At 41.0% G+C, this 18485-nt stretch overlaps 2 protein-coding genes across 6 annotated transcripts in view; one reads left to right on the top strand and one right to left on the bottom strand.

Annotated features, from left to right (window-relative positions):
- Positions 1–1947: 1947 nt before the first annotated feature.
- FKBP14 (FKBP prolyl isomerase 14) lies at positions 1948–14258 on the bottom strand. Of its 4 annotated transcripts, none has more exons than XM_077856368.1 (5): positions 14110–14258; positions 13232–13452; positions 10313–10464; positions 6896–7023; positions 1948–4290 (listed from the first exon to the last, which is right to left on the bottom strand). In XM_077856368.1, the coding sequence occupies exons 1-5, from the start codon at positions 14173–14175 to the stop codon at positions 4132–4134; spliced, it is 726 nt and encodes a 241-aa protein (XP_077712494.1). In that variant the 5' UTR covers positions 14176–14258; the 3' UTR covers positions 1948–4131. The 4 variants fall into 4 exon arrangements, with proteins under 4 accessions (XP_077712494.1, XP_077712497.1, XP_077712496.1 ...); XM_077856371.1 differs by having other exon boundaries at positions 13232–13432; positions 14110–14252; XM_077856370.1 differs by lacking the exon at positions 14110–14258 and adding an exon at positions 13605–13728 and having other exon boundaries at positions 13232–13432.
- Positions 14259–15734: 1476 nt separating this feature from the next.
- The window catches only part of PLEKHA8 (pleckstrin homology domain containing A8), a 58315-nt gene continuing 55564 nt past the window's right edge, over positions 15735–18485 (top strand). The window contains exon 1 of one of the 2 annotated variants that reach the window (XM_077856360.1): positions 15735–16118. In XM_077856360.1, the coding sequence (XP_077712486.1) occupies positions 16079–16118 (40 nt within the window). In that variant the 5' untranslated portion in view covers positions 15735–16078. Of the gene's footprint in view, positions 16119–16235; positions 16392–18485 lie in introns of those variants that run through there. The other variant, XM_077856358.1, reaches the window with a different exon arrangement.

The following is an 18485-nucleotide window of genomic DNA, read 5'->3' as shown; positions in this document are numbered from 1 at the left end:
TAATTAACTTTAGTGGCCTGCTTAATTTTCTTAAAAATTATGATACAAAACAAAAAACCTTGAATACTAATGCATTTGGCAAGAAAAAAAAAAAAAGGCACATGACATTTTGTAAAGGATTATATAACTTATCAAATTTAGCCAAAACAATGAACGGAAGAACACCAGAGAACAATTATGCTATAGGGAAATTTGGCAATTCAAGTGAGGATTTCACTGCAAGATACTTTTTAGTTCTTCCTTACATTTCTGCAAGTAAAATGTTTTTCTTATTTCAAGGCAAATTTCCTATATTTATACTAGTCCTCTTCTTAGTTATTCTATACCAGTATATTACCCATTTAATTTAGCTCCTAACTTCAGAGCTACTTAAAAAGAAATCTAGAATGTCTCAAGTAAAATGTGTTCCACAGAAAATAGCTGCACAGCAATTCAAGGAGATATGGTCATAAAATGGAAAAAACCACCAGTATGTGGTTAGGTGTTATAATATCCTAGTCTCCTGCCCAGAGGTAAGATTATAATCAGTGGTATTAACATAAAGTACATTCTAGCAGATTAAGTCCAACAAATGAATGAGAAAGTGCTCTAAGAAATGGAAACTAAGGTCCAAAGGGTTTCCCTACCCTTCCTTCATTCTTTATAATAATGAGAACTGTCCCTCAATGCCTCAATTCACATTGTGTATGGAATTGTTTCTACTGCAACTGTTTACTGGAAAGGAAATTACCTTTACCCTATAGCAGTATGGAATAAATTAAAGAAATGATTTGTAAATTCCCAGAAATCCCCAGTGAGATATAATTTAGCTGTTACTAGAGACCACGAGGACAGCATTCACTTTACTCTAGATTTTTAGAGTTAAACCTCAGCAAACATCTCATGTAGTTTGTTTTTAGATCATAAAATAAAATTAATATTAATCTAGCTCCTAGGCACTTAGATTGGCTTTGTAAATTATTGGTTGACTCATGCTCACTAAAGTCATCCATTTTATGCCAGAGGCTTTATTAGCAGTACAGAGGCATGAAGAACTGGGAAACAAAAGAATCCATGGATAGATAGTGTGCTGGGTGTTGCAGATCTCCTCAATCTTCCAACTGTTTGTATCTGTTTCTTTTCCCTAACAGTAATCTATGTATATCAAAATGAGCCACTTAATCCCTTTTGTAAATTAAAGCTGAAGGAATTGAAAAAAAATTATTACAATGATAATTCCTCTTTTTTAACAAAAAGATGAGAGACATAGTTTTTCCATAACACTCTACCAAGTCCCTTTTTCTCCTCTTGTATTTTCCAAACACTGAGAAATTATCCCTGCACTCAATTCAGGGGGCACAGATAGCGTGCTGATATCTGTAGTACTGTAAATGTACAGAATATCCTGTATATCATGAATAAGATCAGTACAACTTCATTTCCATAAGTAAAGATTCAAATGGCTGATTCCCCATCTGAGTCAGACATCATTGTTTCTTGTTATTTTTATGGCAACCCAGCATTTCATTTAATTACATAAGATATTTTATAGTGCTCATTTACTCACTGGGCATTAATCCTCATGATGTCCACCTATGACAAAATAAAATCCCAAACCAAAACAATAGTGATAACTACCACCAAAACCAAACAAACTAAACAAAGCCCATCATACATATTTTTGCCAGTACCAAACATTCACTATGAACTACTGCCCATAATGCTTAGTGTTTAATGCTTATTTCAAAACAATTTAAACTGAACCATGAATCACAGCTTTCCTTACAAATATATCAAAGCAAAATAGATCATCAGAGGTACATTCAAAGTGTCACTATACCCCTCTCCTATGGCTTCTTGTCCATCTTCCCCATCTAGTTTCAACATAAAACCTAGAATAATAGTTAACAGTATCAAAAAAGCTGCCGAAGAAACAAGTACTTGAAGAATTTTTCACAAAACCAATCATTCCCCAAATAAAGTTTTATTTTGAAAAGAATACAACATAGTCATAGAAATTTAAATAGGGACACATTTAGCAATACTCATGAGTCAAATTATATTACAAGTGAGGTCGCCGTCTGTGTCTGATTATTCCCATGAATGGAAAGATATAAAGTTGCAGCTAAACCAAAGACAGATATCTAAAAACACCATAACTTATTTATATGCTTTCATTTCATACTTGTGTCTAAATATTTAGATGGGAATTGATGCAAATTCACATGAGATAAAGAAATATGCTGCCCAGATAATAAAAATTCTTTTTACTTTTCTTACTGTATCACAGATAGCGTCACCAGTGATTTCTGTACAAAGGAGCACCACATGGCAAGCTCTTTCCTTCCTGATGTAAACACAGCATAAGGCTTTTGGCATTGCGGTTCGTAACTCCCCCAGGTTGAGGAAAATAGCAGTGACAATTTAAGAGTTTTCTACATAGAGCTGATTTCATCAGGAAAAAAAAAAGGTGTTATATATGTTCTTCTCAAGACCTTTATGTTTTAGTGAGGAAAATTCAATATACAATTAGTGAAAGTAACTTGTATATGATGGAAAAATTGTTTGTGATTCTCTAAAAAAACAAAACAAAAAAATCTAGAGGTAAACAAGAATGAAAGGCCTCAGACACACACCTGGACCCTCTCACAGCATAGGGTTTTTGAGGTAATTCAGTGCTAATCCCAAGATTATTCAACAAAACCAGAGCCATTCCTAGATCAGGGGAAGAATTCCAAAGCACCCAAAACAGCCAATTAACCATCTTCAAAGGATAAGGACCCGAAGATAAAAAACAAAAACAAAAACAAAAAACAAAACAGAACAAAAACCAAAAAACAGCGTAGACTGCTAGGAGAGCAAATTGAAGAGAGAATTAGGCCCAATGAAGTCAAAGGAAATTTTTGCTTTTTCAATAGTAGAGGGCAATATAAGATGATGAATTAGGGAACTTCGATCTGGTTGCCAAGTTGCCTGACCTCAGGCAAAACAATCAATTTCTTTGAAGAATAATGTCCTCATCTCTAAAATAGGTACACTGAGATCCACCAGCTTTGTTCAGAGGCTTCAGAGAGATGAAAACCAAAGACAACAATGTACTTGAGATCCCTTTGGAATGATAAGGAACTATTCTTAGTAAATGGGAGATTCAGGGGCTTTTTTTTTTTTTTTTTTTAACATATTAAGGATAAAAGCCAATTTCAGGTAAAATTAGTAAATCTTCTATTTTTTGACCTAGGACAGATTTCTATGCAACAGTAGTTGCTGTGAGTCTGTGTCATTTTTTGATAAGCAGAAATGGGAAATTTTTGATTGGCTTATAAATTTCTCTCATAATACAATGTTATTGTAGTATAATATGCTACATAGAGATTTTATTTAATAAACCAGGAAGGGTCATCAGCCACACTTAAAAAGGAAACACTGAATAAACATAACTCTACCTCAGCTCCAAACTTCTGACACATTATTACAAAGACCCAGAAACACATAATTTGTCCTATTAGTCATTAGAGGTTATTAGTCACTAGGAACGGAAGTTCATACAGATTAGGTCCTGGGCAGAACGTTTCAATGTATACATATTTCATTAAGTTTGTGACTCACTTCAGCATTGCACATCTCAGTGGGGCAGTAACTGTTAATAAGGCCAGTTCAACAACCACTTTCCTCTTGCTTAAGCAGACTCAAAAGCAGTTACAGATACACCGTTTCATTATAACATAAAAATAGTAAGCCTTGGGCTATTGCACATGGCTTTTCAAATGTCAGTATCTAACTTGGATAAAATAAGGGAAAAAGAAATAGAGGGAGCTGATTTGTGCTGTAACCTGTTCTTATGTTGGGCATGCTCCCAGCTGCAATATTTTAAAATTACGAGTAAGCAAGTAAAACAGAAGGCTTTATATGTGAAAGTGGAAAATGATCCAGAAGTCTTCTATTCAAAAACAAGTTAATTTTTTCTTCCCAATAACTCACCAGAAAGAAATGGGCACTTAGGAATTCTAGGGCTTCTTCTGAATGATATTCAGAAAAATACATAAAAATAAAAAACAGAGTAAGAACAGCACATTATTTAAAAATAAGACTTCCTTTACAAATGGTTGCCCTGTCTTTAAGGATGTGTGCCATAGAAAATGGGCACGTGTGTCTCTATAACTCATCATGTTTATATGTAAATTCTCTGGCAGATATAAATCCATCTTTGTCTTCATCTTCTTTATCAAAAATATCCTCCACCAAAACATCATGATGACTTTCATTCACCACTGCACCATGCTTTTCAAATTCCTTCTTTAAATACACTTTAACCTACAAAATAATGGGTCTCATTAATAATTCTAATTCATAAGATACCCATATCAAGCCAGTTAATATCACAGAGTAGACTGGTAGTTCATTTGATTATGTATAACAATGACTAAACAATTACAATGTATTTGTAATGACAGTAAAAGGTATTATTTCCCCTTAAAAACTGTTGCTATACTGCTACAGTAAAGACACAGAGTATTGCTCAGAGGCGAAGACAAGGCTTATATTATCTGAAAAACACCCAAAGAAAGCATACTATCTGTTCTTGATCCGAGTCTAAATAAAGCCAAGCATTTGAAAGACTGCAGTCTTTCACTCCATTGAATTATCCAGATCTCATTTTCTAACTAGGGCCAGAATCCCAGATATTTCTCTTAAAATGAGATTAAAGGATAGCATTTTTTTAAACTTATTTAAATTTAAAAAAAAATTATTAAATCCAGTATAATTCACATAGTGTAATGTTAGTTTCAGATGTACAATATAGTGAACAATTCAACAGTTCTATACATTACTCAGTGCTTATCATGATAAGTATACTCTTAATCCCCTTCACTTATTTCACCCATCCCCCACCTGCTTCCCAGCTCTTAATGGCATTTTTTAATTTAACTAAGTGTCTGGTAATAGTTCATGCCATGGCCCTGGCTATGATCATGCCTCATGACCTTTCAATCTCAGACATTAAAGCAAAATCCAACCTAATGAGTGCTTAGACCAAAATTTTCCACTCTCCTCCAGACATTTAAAGATATAAACAAAATACTGTTCTCACTTACCTACCAGATTCACCATAATGCAGTTCAACCTGCATTTTCATTTTTAATCAGAATCTCTATTACTCCTTCTGTTAGATCAATAATTTCAAATCCTTTCCCCCCTCCACCAATATGTAAATATATGACATACATTTATTTTTAAGATTAAGGAGGTTTAATGCAGTTATAAAAAAAAAGGGGGGGGGATGATAAAGCTATATGGATTAATGTAGAATATATCTGGGCAGTCTGGGTGGCTCAGGGGTTTGTTTAGCACTGCCTTCAGCCCAGGGCCTGATCCTGGGGACCTAGGATCGAGTCCCACATCAGGCTACCTGCATGGAGTCTGCTCTCCCTCTGCCTGTGTCTCTGCATCTCTCTCTCTCTCTCTGTCTCTCTCTCTGTCTCTCATGAATAAATTAAATATTTTTTTAAAAATGTAGAATATATCTCTAGGATATACTGTATGAATAAAGCAAGATGCCAAATATTATGTATGTCCTGCTACTTTTTGTGTAAGAAAAGGGGAAATAGGAAAATGTATTCACATTTGCTTGTATTTGCATAAAGAAACACTGGAAAGATACATTAGAACTTAATAAAATGGGATGCAGGGGACATCTGGGTGGCTCAGCAGTAGAGCATCTGCCTTCACACTCAGGGCGTGATCCTGGAATCCCAGGATCAAGTCCCACATTGGGCTCCCTGCATGGAGCCTGCTTCTCCCTCTGCCTGTGTCTCTGCCTCTGTGTGTGTGTGTGTGTGTGTGTGTGTGTGTGTGTGTCTCTCATGAATAAATAAATACAATCTTAAAAAAAAAAAAGGGATGCGAAAGAGGGTAGATCACAGAGTAGGAGGAGATGTGGGTGGGAGAAAGACTTCTTAATAAACACCTTTTTTAATTGGATAGATTTTTTTTGAATCACATGAATGTGTTATATATAAATTTTTTTTAAATGAAAGGTAATTAAAATTTATACTGGATAGAAAAAAAAGTCCAGACTAGTAATATTATGAGATGTTATGAATTTAGTAACTGTAGATCATGACCCTGTGAGCTCATAACAACTCACTTATTTAAGACTTAATCATTTCCTGGCCATTAGAATGAAGTTGATCGAAACATAAAAAGGGACTTGACTTCTGACCAGCCAAGACACAACATAGAACATGGGCAAACAGAAAAACACAGAGTAGATGTCTACCTCCACTTGTCTTCCCATAGCAGCCATACTAAAGACAAGTATGTGTAAAAATCGCTGCAAAAGCCTAAATAAATTATAGAGACCTTCTTGCTTTCTTCTTACTCAAACATTAAGATGAGCTGGGAAAGATCTTCTGATCTAGAAAACTCAGCCTGGAGTCTCCTTTCCCCAGGTGTCAACCAGAACAAAACAACATGTGGGTTGTTTGCTGCTAACTGCTAGAAAATTTAGCAGTGCATTTAGCAGCCAGTTTACAGTTTTAAACATAAACCATCAATATGAGCTATTTCTCAGAACATCTGTTTCTTATACAGCAACTCCAAAACGGGAATTGTGTTAGCAAAATGGATCTTTCAAAAATTCAGGGTGATGGCAAGATACAATGAACCTTAAGTATGGTGGGCAGAGGAGGGCAGGGGCAAAAGAAGGAAAGATGGTTTTTAAGTCTCAATAAATTTCTCTCCAAAACAATGATTTCCTATTTTTTTAAAAAGCCAGTATTCAAAGCATCAGCATTTTCAGAAAACTTATAAATCATATTTTATCCAAATAAAAATAAGTTTTCTTTAAAAATACATTTTTTAAAAAGTGATGAGAAAGAGAGAAACAAAGAAAGGAATAAGAGGAAAGAAAGATCACCTCAGCTTTAGAGAGTTTCCAGTCATCGTTAAGATCCATTTCTTGGAATGACTCATGGGATCTCGGTCCATTTCGAATCTCCAGGAGATCAATGTTGAATATCAGTGTACTCTCTGGGGGAATTTTACCTGACATGAGGAGAGAGGAAGGTTAAGTTTCATTTAAACAATCCCAGAGTTTTGATGACAGAAAAGTTACGATATTGAACAAAATATTCTTTTCATTGAATTAAATGAAGAGCCTTCCTAACATTGTCACACTTAAATGACTTATAATTATATTTTACTCAAACGAATAGAATAGAGAAGGAATAATCCAAACCAGTAGATAAAAAGCAGTCTGTTTTGGCTTTGCGATTACAAATAGTTTTGTGCACATGAACACACACATACATACAGATATGCCTCATGGCCTGGTATTAAATTTCAAATATGATTAAGATATTACATATTACATGTCAAGAATGACTTAAAGGGCTTTAGATAATTCAGAGTTAATTATAGTACAAATGATTTACTACCTTTGGCATCAGCAAAGTCCTGACCTAGGAATACATACAGTACTGCCATTTACCACTAGGAGGCAATATCTAGCTGGGTGAGATCTGGTGTCACACCAGCCGTATTAAAGCTTACCCCACCCTTTAAGCCTATTTCCTCATCTGTAAAATGCAGAATCTGTTGGGAGGATGAAGGAAGATAAGTCTGCAAAATATTTAGCATTATGCTTGATAGATAGTGAGCTCTCAGTATATGTTACTAGGATAGAATTACCTCACCAGCTTTAAAAACAATGTGGAAAAGTCTGACAATTTCAGAAAGTCAGGCAATACCCCCTGATATAGAACATTATGCCTATTTTGAAAAAATTTCATGAGACAGAAGAAATTAAAACAAATTTCTGAGAAGAGAGATAAAAAAAAATCTTTAAAAATGAAAAGAGCTTTGTTCAAGTCCCAGAGACCTTTAAAAAAAAAAAAACTTTCTGGGAAGTATGTTCACTTTTTTCAACTGGTTTCCTTATAATTATATTTAACACACAGGTCTGGGAACATGACAAATATTTCTTAGTTACCCCACCTCAAATCCCACATATTTCCATGAAAGCACATTTGTTAAATATTTAAAAGAACAAAACTTACACTGTGTGTCCAAGCTTACCATTCCAGATCTAGACAGAGAGAGGGCATGCACTAGAAGCGTCGACAAAACTGGTGTCTTTCCAAAGGAGGCATGCAAACATGGTACCAAAAGACTACAAAATTAGTATTATGTATATATTAGAACAGTTAGTTTCATGGCTCTCAGTTTAGAGGAAATGACTCAAATTTAGATCTTTACTTGTTATAAAGTAAAATTGAGTTATATACAATATAGAGAAAGAGTAATGGACTAATACTACATATATATTAAAGGTGAGACAAGATACAGCAGGAAGGTAAAAGAATACATTTGAATATCAGAGAAACATTTTCTGGATACTTGATTTTCTTCTCTAAAGAAAGTATTAAAATAAGAATTGAGTTTGGTTAGTAAATCCCATTCTGTGCATAAGATTTATACAGCAAGTTCCATTTTAGAATTTACAATGCTTCACATATGGCACTTACTTTCTTCTAAGTAAACTGCAGCTAGGATTCTCACTTTGTAAATAGCTAAGCTACCTAAGGATACTGTGAAGTCTATGTTTCTAGAGTATCAGTGTGTTTCCCTGTCTGGTTCTAACGACTACTCAATAATTTTTTGGCAGGGGGCACCTGGGTGACTCAGTCAGCGAAGTGTCCCACATCTCAATCTTGGGTTTCAGCTCAGATCATGATCTCATGGGTCAGATCATGATCTCAGGAGTCCTAAGATCAAGTCTCTGGTCCAGCTCTGCGCTCAGCAGACAATCTGCTTGAGAATCTCTCTCTCTGTCCCTGCCCCCCCCCCCTCTCTCTCTCTCTCTCTCTCAAATAAAGAAATCTTTAAAAAATAATAATTTTTTCATTATATAATACATGCCCATTGCAGAGAATTTGGAAAAGACAAAACCAGAAATAAAAATAATTTCCAGTCATCCATCATTATCATTCTTTATTATTTTCTTGTGATTCACTCTATATGTAAATAAACTTCAGCTTTATTTTCTTTTATATATAACACTATGTCATACACACTTGGATAAAATTTTTTAATCTTTGAAATGCCGTTTTTTAATAGCTGGGCCAGATTTCATTTAGCTAAACCCTTCTCATTATCCACTGAAGTTGGTGCCAATATTTTTGCTATTAGAAACAATGTAGTAATGGACATCCCTGTTCACAAATCTTTCTCCTGATACTTGATTATTCCCTTAGGTTAAATGAGAAAGGAATTATAGGACACATGCATATCTTACACAGGAAACATCATCAGGCCTCTTGTAAATAGCCCTTTGGAAAGCTGCATGGCTTCCCATTCAAACAGCAGGTATGCACGCCTGCTCTGGAACAAAGGAGCACAAACTCTCCTGGAATCAACTAGCCCATTTGCTTCTCTTTTATTAAACTCATTTCATGTCACTCTTTAGTTTTATAAATGAACTGTAAAAAAGTTCTAAAACAACTTTTTTTAAAAAGATTTTATTTATTTGAGAGAGCATGAAAGAGAGAGAGAGACTGAGATCACAAGCAGTGGGGATGGTAGAGGGAGAAGCAGGCTTCCCACTGAGCAGGGAACCAAATGCAGGGCTAGATCCCAGGACCCTGGGAACAAGACTTGAGCCCAAGGCAGCTGTTTAACTTACTGAGCCACTCAGGCGCCCTAAAACAAGTTTTAAACAGGAGTGAAAGCAATCTCCAAAAAAAACTTTGTTGTAGAAAACTTCAGTTGTGAGTCACTGGCAGCCCACATCTAACCCTCATTTAATGCCTTAATAATCTATATTTTACACATTCAACTCATCAAAACCTTTATGTTGAATAATCTTTCTTTTTGCATTGTGAAAATAAATTGATGAGTTTCAGCTGGGGATGATGAAAAAGTTCTAGAGGTGGATAGTGGTGATGTTTGTATAACAATATGAATGTTCATAATGTTACTGAACTATACGCTTAAAAAATGGTTAAAATAGTACACATCATATTTTGGGTATTGTGCCACAATTAAAAAAAAATTTTTTTAAAAACCCATTATTTTGGTTAATATGGTAGTTAGTTGTTAATGATAGAGGTCAAGGTTCCAGAACTATTTATGATTAGCTCAGTTGTCCATTAAGATATAACAGCTTTAATTTGACCATTTCAAATGATAAGACACAATCATACTTCCTAAAAAAATATACATCTCTACTTACTTTTAAGGAGAAAAAAAATCCCACATAGTAGTTACTCTAATTTCAGTCTCCTAAATCCAGAGAACTCCAACGCTATAGTAAAAATGTAGAATTGTTTATTACCTTTTCCTTCTTTTCCATAGCCCAGGGCAGGAGGAATGATGAGCTTTCTCTTCTCTCCTACACACATTCCCTTCAAGCCCTGGTCCCAACCTTTGAGAGCCTCCAGGATGCCCAAGGTAAACCAAATGGGCTGACCATTGTTATGTTTGTGACTATAATAGAAAGAAAACACATTAGAACTTTCTAATAACTTTTTTTTTATTACTACGGTGCATTTTTCCCCCATCCATAAGTGGTTAAACTTGAAAGTTAACGAAAACAGCTACATACATACGCACAAAACCAAATCAATTTTGTAATTCACTGTCCATATTTCTTGATGCAAATTTCACACAATTGACTCAGGTAAAGAAGGTGAGAGGGAATAATAATTAAAACAGTTAATAACTATTTGTGATTTATTGTGTACCCTGACAATGAGCTAAATATCATGATTTCCTCATTGTACAGAGGAGGAAACTCAGGTTAAGTGTGCCAGTATCTGATCTAACTCCAAAGTTCAAGGTCTTAACCACAATGATGCTGTCCCAGGAATATCATAAGGGGGCAGAAGAGGGGAAAAAATAATGGAAAATAGGTGAGTTTGGGAAGGAAGATGAGAAGCTAAGGAAAATTCACTGCCAACCTTTGTGAGTCCGTACCCACATGGACTTCGGAGTCAAGAGCATAGCACCTTCAAGCCTATCCACAAACTCTCCCAATACACTGCCTGGTGATGGCTCTGATAGGTGGAAAAGGCTGCTTTTCAACCCTGAACCCCACCTAGGCAGTGGCCACAGGCATCTTCTGTGAGGCTATGCAAGGAAGCCTGGAGGAGTGGCGCTTCAAGGACTGAGGGAGAAGGAAATAGCCAAAGTATCCTGGCTCATGTGCTGGAGAGAGGCCAGCCTAAGAAATCCAGCTGGCTGAGCAACTAGGGGACTTGAAGGCTGAGTAGTGCCTGAGCCCTGAATAGCTCCCTTTCAGGGCAATACGGAAAGTGTTCTCAGGGACAACTTATAGGTGAGAATGAGATACCACTGTACTAGATTAGTTACTAAATCCAGGTAAAGATCATTACTTCTCCTTTTCCTTAATTTCCCCCCATGACTAAAGAAACAAACTGCTGACTGTACAACATTTGGGAAGGCTAGAAAAGAATAAAGAAGGAAGAAAACAATCTGCCACCCAGTGCTGACTACAGTTTTGGCACATTTCTTGTCACAGCTAAAAGACTTAAGCTACGTACCACACAGGCTATCGTTCTAGAAATTGCAAACATGCTTTACGATGGACCATTTGATGGTAATTATTCACAATATTCAGGGTTAGTAGTTCCTAACCATCTACACTGAGGTTACATGACAACAGTTCCCTCATCAGGTACTAGAACATTAGTAGCGAACTCCCAAATAATGTCTTACAGCTACCACCAAAGTCCACATACCATAGGTTTTTCCATTCGAGACCTGAAAGAAATCACGCTGTGTCTAATAGAGATTGAACTAAAAATAAAAATGTGATTGAAAATTTTAAATGCAAGCCTTAATACTGGTTAATGTGGCCCTGGCCTTGTCAATAAGGAGATAAAGCTGTTGAAAATTCTATGGCAAGCCACTGTTTTTGTAAAGTTTTGCAAGGGCTAACCGAGTTCAGAGAAGGGTGCCATTCACTTCTCCAAAGCCTCAGGACAGACCAGGTCTGAACGCCCAATGAAGGCAAGTCATCAAACCAGGTCTAGGAGGGGCCACAAAGCTTCACTACTTTAGTTCATGCTGTTCTCCCTACCTGGAATGTCCTCTCCGCTCGCATTCTCCACTGAGAAGGAACCCTCCACCCATCTTTCAAGGCCCATCTCAGTTGTGATCTCTGGGAAGTCTTTCTCTTTCTCCACTTCTTGGAGCATAAATAATTCCAGACCCCCACTGTGCTTTGTGAACACTTTGAACGTTCTGCACTATATGGCATGAGTTATTGACTTGTCTTCTTCCTCTCTGTAGATGATGTACAGCTGGAGGCCAAGAACCCATCACCTCTGCATCCTCAAGTCCTGACTTGTGGCTGTCCAACAAGGGTTGGTTAGATGAGCAGAGAAATGAATGGACAAGGATGGAGGAGTCAAAGTTTTTTAATCTTCCTAGTATCAAGCACAGAGCCTAACACAAAAGAAATGCTCAATAAATACTGTTGGAACGGAATAAAGAGAATCAGTGCCTAATTCGAAATCTGTACACTTGTAAAACTTTTCTTTGTTGCAATTTCTTTGCTTATAGAACAGAAATAATGATAGTGTAACCACCTGAAAATCCTTCACTGTAGGTATTGGATTAATTTTCCATAACCACACCCACACCCATCAATGAAGTCTTTGAATTTCTAGAAAGAAACAAATAATGAAACAAATCATGGTACTGTGCCTTGACCAAAATGTCATCTGTAAGAACAAAGATTAAACAGATCAATGGACCAGCATTAGCATATCCTACTAGCGAATAAATGATTGTGTATCCTTCTCATGATGCCCGCTGTGAAAAGTTTTAAGTAAATTTCACCTACGCCAAGTGAAAAATGGAATTGAGTTATTTTCCCTCGGGATTGTTGTTTGAAAAATAAAAATTCCTTTAAGTCTTTTTCTCTATGTATTGCCTAACTCTAAACCTAGATTAATTCTACAGTCTTTCAAAGATTCTAGTTCTGATTTTTATAATAATTAAAAAAAAATTTAACCCTTTATCCCTTACCACGTTTCCAGTAAGCACTTCAAAGGCCCTGTTACATAAGATTGTCGTTAAACAATTTCCTTTTCCAAAGAAGGAAATAACATATTTCAGTTTTTTTGAAAGAGAGGTAAAAATCTGGTATAGGCTAGCTTTCCTGCCCGAGAGTTGGCATCGGTGGGTGGTTGTTCACTGTTTTTACCTCCAGGGTATAATTACTTACGTGGAGTGAAATAAGGAGCCATCCTTTTCTAAGTAGCCTTCATAGTGGACCAACATCAAGTCCCCCCCTTTGGTCTTGCGATGGCAGATGAAAGGCTTCTGCAGCACCTCGATCTTCACTTCTGGTTCAGGGATCAGAGCCCCACTCAAAGAAGTGACCAACAGCGTCAGCACCGCGTTCCACAGGAAAAGCCTCATCTCGCTGCAAAAGGAAAGAAGTTCCTACAAAAACAGAGAAAGGGCCCCCGACCTCATGGAGCTAAGAACGTAGCTGGAGGCTTAAGGACAGCGGCCTCGGGCACGTTCATGACTCCCCGTTCCTAGCAGACGTGGCACATTTACTACAACAACTTTCCCACGCCTTGCAAACCCACCTCTAAGGAGTTAAACTCCCAAACCGGGGTCTGACTGGCTCCCGCAGCTGGGCCGCCGGGGAAGGACGGCTTCCCATTGGCTGGCGGTGCTGTCCGCTGGAGCCGCGCAAGCCAATGATGCTGCAACAATGACAGCGGGGCGGAGCCGGGGCCGGTCCGGCTGCGACCGCCCCCCCCCGGGGCGTGGTCCTAGAGCCCGTCGGGTTGAGAGAAAGCCGCGGCCTCGGACTTTGCGAGACTGGGGGGTGCGGGGAGGCGCGGACCTAACCGGAACCCCCACCCCTACCCCCACCCCCACCCCCGGCGGATTCACAGCCGTAAAATTAGGCGGGCTCAGCTGGCTGGGAAGAGTGCCGGACCCGGGGGAAAGGGGTTCCGGAAAGACTCGTTTACTCTCACCCGTGCTGAGAGACCACCTCCCCGCCCCCCAGAGTCCCGCAATCCTGCTGCTGCGGTGATCTGACTTGCTGTATAAAGGATAAAGGCTTAAAAAAAAGTTCCGTACGTTTCGCAGAGCGCGTTCCGGTGCGTAAGCCTCACAGCACCGGTGAGGTCGGCTCTTTAGTCCCATTAAATGATAAATATATCTGGGCTTGGAGAGGTTAAGTGTCCCGCTTAAAGTTCAGCCTCAAAGCAATTGAGCTCCGCCTCCAAACCAGGTCCTCTGATTCATTCTGCAACACCGCGTAACGTGAGGACGGCTAATAATATATCACTTAGGTGGTGACCGTAGTGTAGGGGGTCAGGGGTAGCTCCCAGCGTGGATGAGGACGGGCGGGCCTCCACTTTAAAAAAAGAAAAGAAACCGTAATCACGGGTTGTGAGCTACATTGGGTCATCTTAGCTTAAAATTATTGGCTTTGCAGTTTTCGCCTAATTTCAAAAGCAAAACATGTTCACTGTCGTCGATGTGGAAGAAACTAGAAAGCACGAAGATAGTTTTTTTTTTTCCGGTTAAAATACAGGAGTTGAATTAAATATGAGTTTCAGACACAACGAATCCATTGTTCTGTATTTTATTTGCTAAATTTGGCGATCTTATGCCAAAGAGAAAGGGGGTGGGGTGGGGTGGGGAAGATGGTCTATAGAGCCATCATCTACAAATAATCACCTTAAGGTTTTGAGGCATGCTTCTGTGACGTATGCCTAAAACAATTTGGATCAGATGGTACAGCTTGTTTCGTAACCAGCTCTTTCTGCACTTAATCTGGTGTTAATGTCTTCCCTGGTCAAATATCCTCAGCCCAGTACTTTCTCACACTTTAATTTGCTTAGGAATCCCCCGGAGAATCTTGTTAAAATGCACATTTCGACACTGGAGGCCTTGGGGTGAGATCTTGGAATTTCGACAAGCTCCTCGGTGATGCCAGTGCAGCAGTCCGCGGATCACACTTCCGAGGCCTGAGAGTGTAGACATGTTCACTAGGTGCACAGTATCCTATCGTGAGATTCCCATGAACTCCATAGGTTCTATTGGTGACCGACTCGATTTTGTGGGATCAATTAGCCTTTTTTTTTTTTTTTTTAAGATTTTATTTATTCATGAGAGACACAGAGAGAGAGAGGCAGGCTCCATGCAGGGAACCCGATGCGGGACTCGATCCCATGACGCGATCCCGGGACTCGATCCCATGACTCGATCCCGGGACTCGATCTCGGGACTCCGGGGTCACGCCCCGGGCCGAAAGCAGGCGCTATCCCGCTGAGCCACCCAGGGATCCCCCTCAATTAGCCTTTCAATAAGGACTGGACCTGGGGACTGGAACGCAGGAGGCACCCTAAGGGGTCTCCTTGGCACTCACCCCCCACCCCACCCCCGAACATCGAGAGGTGGGTTCTTTCCGATCGACAGTACCGCGAACAGTCAGGACCGTGTCCCGCACTGGTCCCAGACAGAGCTCTCCCTCCTTCCCGTGGACCCGTCGCCTCGTCCCGAGCCAGCCTCCCAAGACTCCATTTCCCGGCCATCCCCTCGGTCTACGTCAGCCCCGCCGCCGCCGCCGCCGCCGCCGCCGCGGTTGCTGCCAAGCCCCGGAGTGGATTTCGGGAACGTGCGCGCGAACGGCGCACCGGGCATGCGCAAGCCAGCCCCGGGCCCGGCCGGTCGGGGACTCAGGTAGCTCGCGGTCGCGCGGCCGGAGACCCGCCGCCTCGCTAGCGGCCGCGAGGAGGGTGCAGCCGCCGCCCCCCACGCCCCGCCAGCGCCTTGGCCTCCCGGGGGACGGAGCGCCGGCCCCGCCGCTCGGGGCCCCCGGCCGGCCGCGTCCTCACGTGCCGAGGCAGCCGCAGTGACCCCGCCCCCGGGCCGAGGATGTGAGGCTGGCTGGCCCGGCGTCCCCGCGGCGGGTCCGGGCGGCTCGGCAGCGCCGGGCGATGGCCCTGCTGCCGGCGCTCCTCGCGTCCTGGGGCTCGGGGCAGTGAGGGGCCCGGCGGGCGACGGCGACGGCGAGGGCGAGGGCGGGGGCCGCGGCGCCATGGAGGGGGTGCTGTACAAGTGGACCAACTATCTGAGCGGTGAGTGGGGGCGCGCCGGGCGCCGCGTCCTTTGTCTGCGCGGCCGGAGGGCGGCGTCGGGGTCGCGGGCCCTCCCGAGGCGGGAGAGGCCTGCACGGCCGGGAATATTCCCCCCGAGCTGTGCTCACAGAACCGTGTCACCCGTGCTGCGCGAGCCCGCGGCTGGGTGAGGGCCGGAGCCGCCGCCTCACGACGGAGGCCGGGCCCCCGCGGTGGGGCCCCCTGGGGGTCCGTCCAGCGCCGGCGGAGGAGCCGGTCTCCCCTGGCCAGCAGGTAGGTCGGAAGGCTCACTCAGGTGAGTGCCCGAGGGGAGCTGGAATTCCAGGGGCGAGACGTCCTTTCTTCCACGCAAAGTTCCCGGTGCGGACACTTTTCCTTTTGTCCCCTTCGGAGCCCTCCGTGCGCGGGCCGGCGTCTCGGGACTTGCCTCTCCACAGTTTTCAAAGCTCCAAAGTCCGTGCACGGTGTTTGCGTTTCTCAACGGAGCATCCTTTTTTTGTTTCACGGACTCGGAAATTACCATAAAAGAATGAAACCGTAGCAACTGTTTTGGTTGCACTGCCGAGCCAGAATGGCTTAAAAAAAAAAAAAAAAAAAAAAAGTACCCCGCCCCCTTTCCAATGTGTGGAAGTACTTTATTTCATACCTTGGAAGGTCATAACTTAGCCTCCAACTGGGAATAGGATTCAGAACGAGCTTTTTTTTTTTTTTTTTTTTTTTTTTTTCCCATTTGTGCAACCAGTATGTTAGTAAGAAGTTAGAAGCCTTCTGCTTGCTGGAAATTGTGTTAGGCACCTTTTGGGAACTTTATTGTAGAAACTGAGGTGGGCACTTTTAATAGCATATTTGAAACCGGAAGTATTCCCAGGATCCCTTACAGTGAGAGAGCTATACTGTCCCATCCTTTCTCTGATAGAACAGTTTTTTAAAGGTTGCAGTGTGGTGACCACGGATGTGTCTGGGAGGATCAGTTGGTATAGTGACTTTGATGAGGTTACATGGCACAGCCAAAAATGCACCTGTTGGGTGTACCCAGGATCTCTTCCTTATGCAAATTGTGGTGAGAAGTGAGTTGTTTATTTTTCTTATTAGTAGAGACTGAGGGAAGAGAAGTGTTTTTAGAAGATCTGGCCTTTGCTTTTGAGCACTTTCTTTGAAGCCAAATGATGAAATTAGATGTGGATAACTTGTGACTGGGCTTTGGTGAATGTCCAATGCTGGTTAACACTCTACTAAGCCAAAAGAAACATGCACGATCGGGTCATTTTCCTTTGAGATCTCTCTGAGCCTTGATATGTATGGATCTTATGTCACTGAGTAAAATTTAGTTCCTGGTCTTTCACCCCTTTCTTTGCATCACACATGCTTTTTAACTTTTTTCTTTCATCCTGAACCCTGGTCCTTCTTTTCTTCCATCTCCTCCCCACCATTTCATTTTTTTTTTTTGATGATTTTATTTATTCATGACACAGAGAGAGAGAGAGAGGCAGAGACACAGAAACAGGCAGAGGGAGAAGCAGGCTCTAAGCAGGAAGCCCGATGTGGGACTCCATCCTGGGACTCCAGGATCATGCCCTGGGCCGAAGGCAGGTGCTAAACCGCTGAGCCACCCAGGGATCCCCTGATTCACCTTTTATTATTCCTCTCTTTCTCCTTTATATAGAAAGATTAGTCTCTGGGTACAGTCCCTGTTTCCTGTTGTGAAATGCCTTTTTTCCCCCCTGACTCTTTTTATGTACCCTTCAATAAAATAAAACTTCTCTAGAAGGATCTTTTGGAATCTTTATCCTGTGATGCCTGTACCATCTGTCCTGTTGGAAAAGAGTCGTCTTTTTTCTGCCCCAAGTGAAAGAAGTTAGTTCTGCAAATGTGCCAGGGTGGAAGCCCTAAAAAAAGGGGGCTGGAGCCATTGCCAGAGGCAGCTGTCCTCTTATCATGCTGCTGCTTCCCTTGGACCCACGCGCCTCCTCATTGTGGGCATACTGTTCATGGAAGCCTGTCACACTACTGGGTACTTCTCCTGAATATACTTAAAATTATGTTTCAGTACATTGTCTTTCATCAGGAGATAAATTTAAACAGTATAGCCTACGAAGAACAAATGCATTCTTGTTTCTTCTATCTTCCTATGTAAGTTAGTCTCCCAGAAGAGTATAGTATAGTGTGACTATTAATGACACGCTTTGGTGAAGACATTACTACTTTTTCTTTTCTGAAGCTTGTGTTTTTTTTTGTTTGTTTGTTTGTTTTTGTTTTTTTATTTATTCATGAGAGAGGCAGAGACACAGGCAGAGGGAGAAGCAGGCTCCATGTAGGGAGACCAATGTGAGACTCAATCCCGGGACTCTGGGATCACACCCTGTAGCC

This window comes from Canis aureus, chromosome 18, assembly GCF_053574225.1.
Source record: "Canis aureus isolate CA01 chromosome 18, VMU_Caureus_v.1.0, whole genome shotgun sequence".
Classification (NCBI taxonomy): Eukaryota; Metazoa; Chordata; class Mammalia; order Carnivora; family Canidae; genus Canis; species Canis aureus.
The sequence above is the reverse complement of the archived record's forward strand: the minus strand, read 5'-3'. Positions and strand labels throughout refer to the sequence as shown.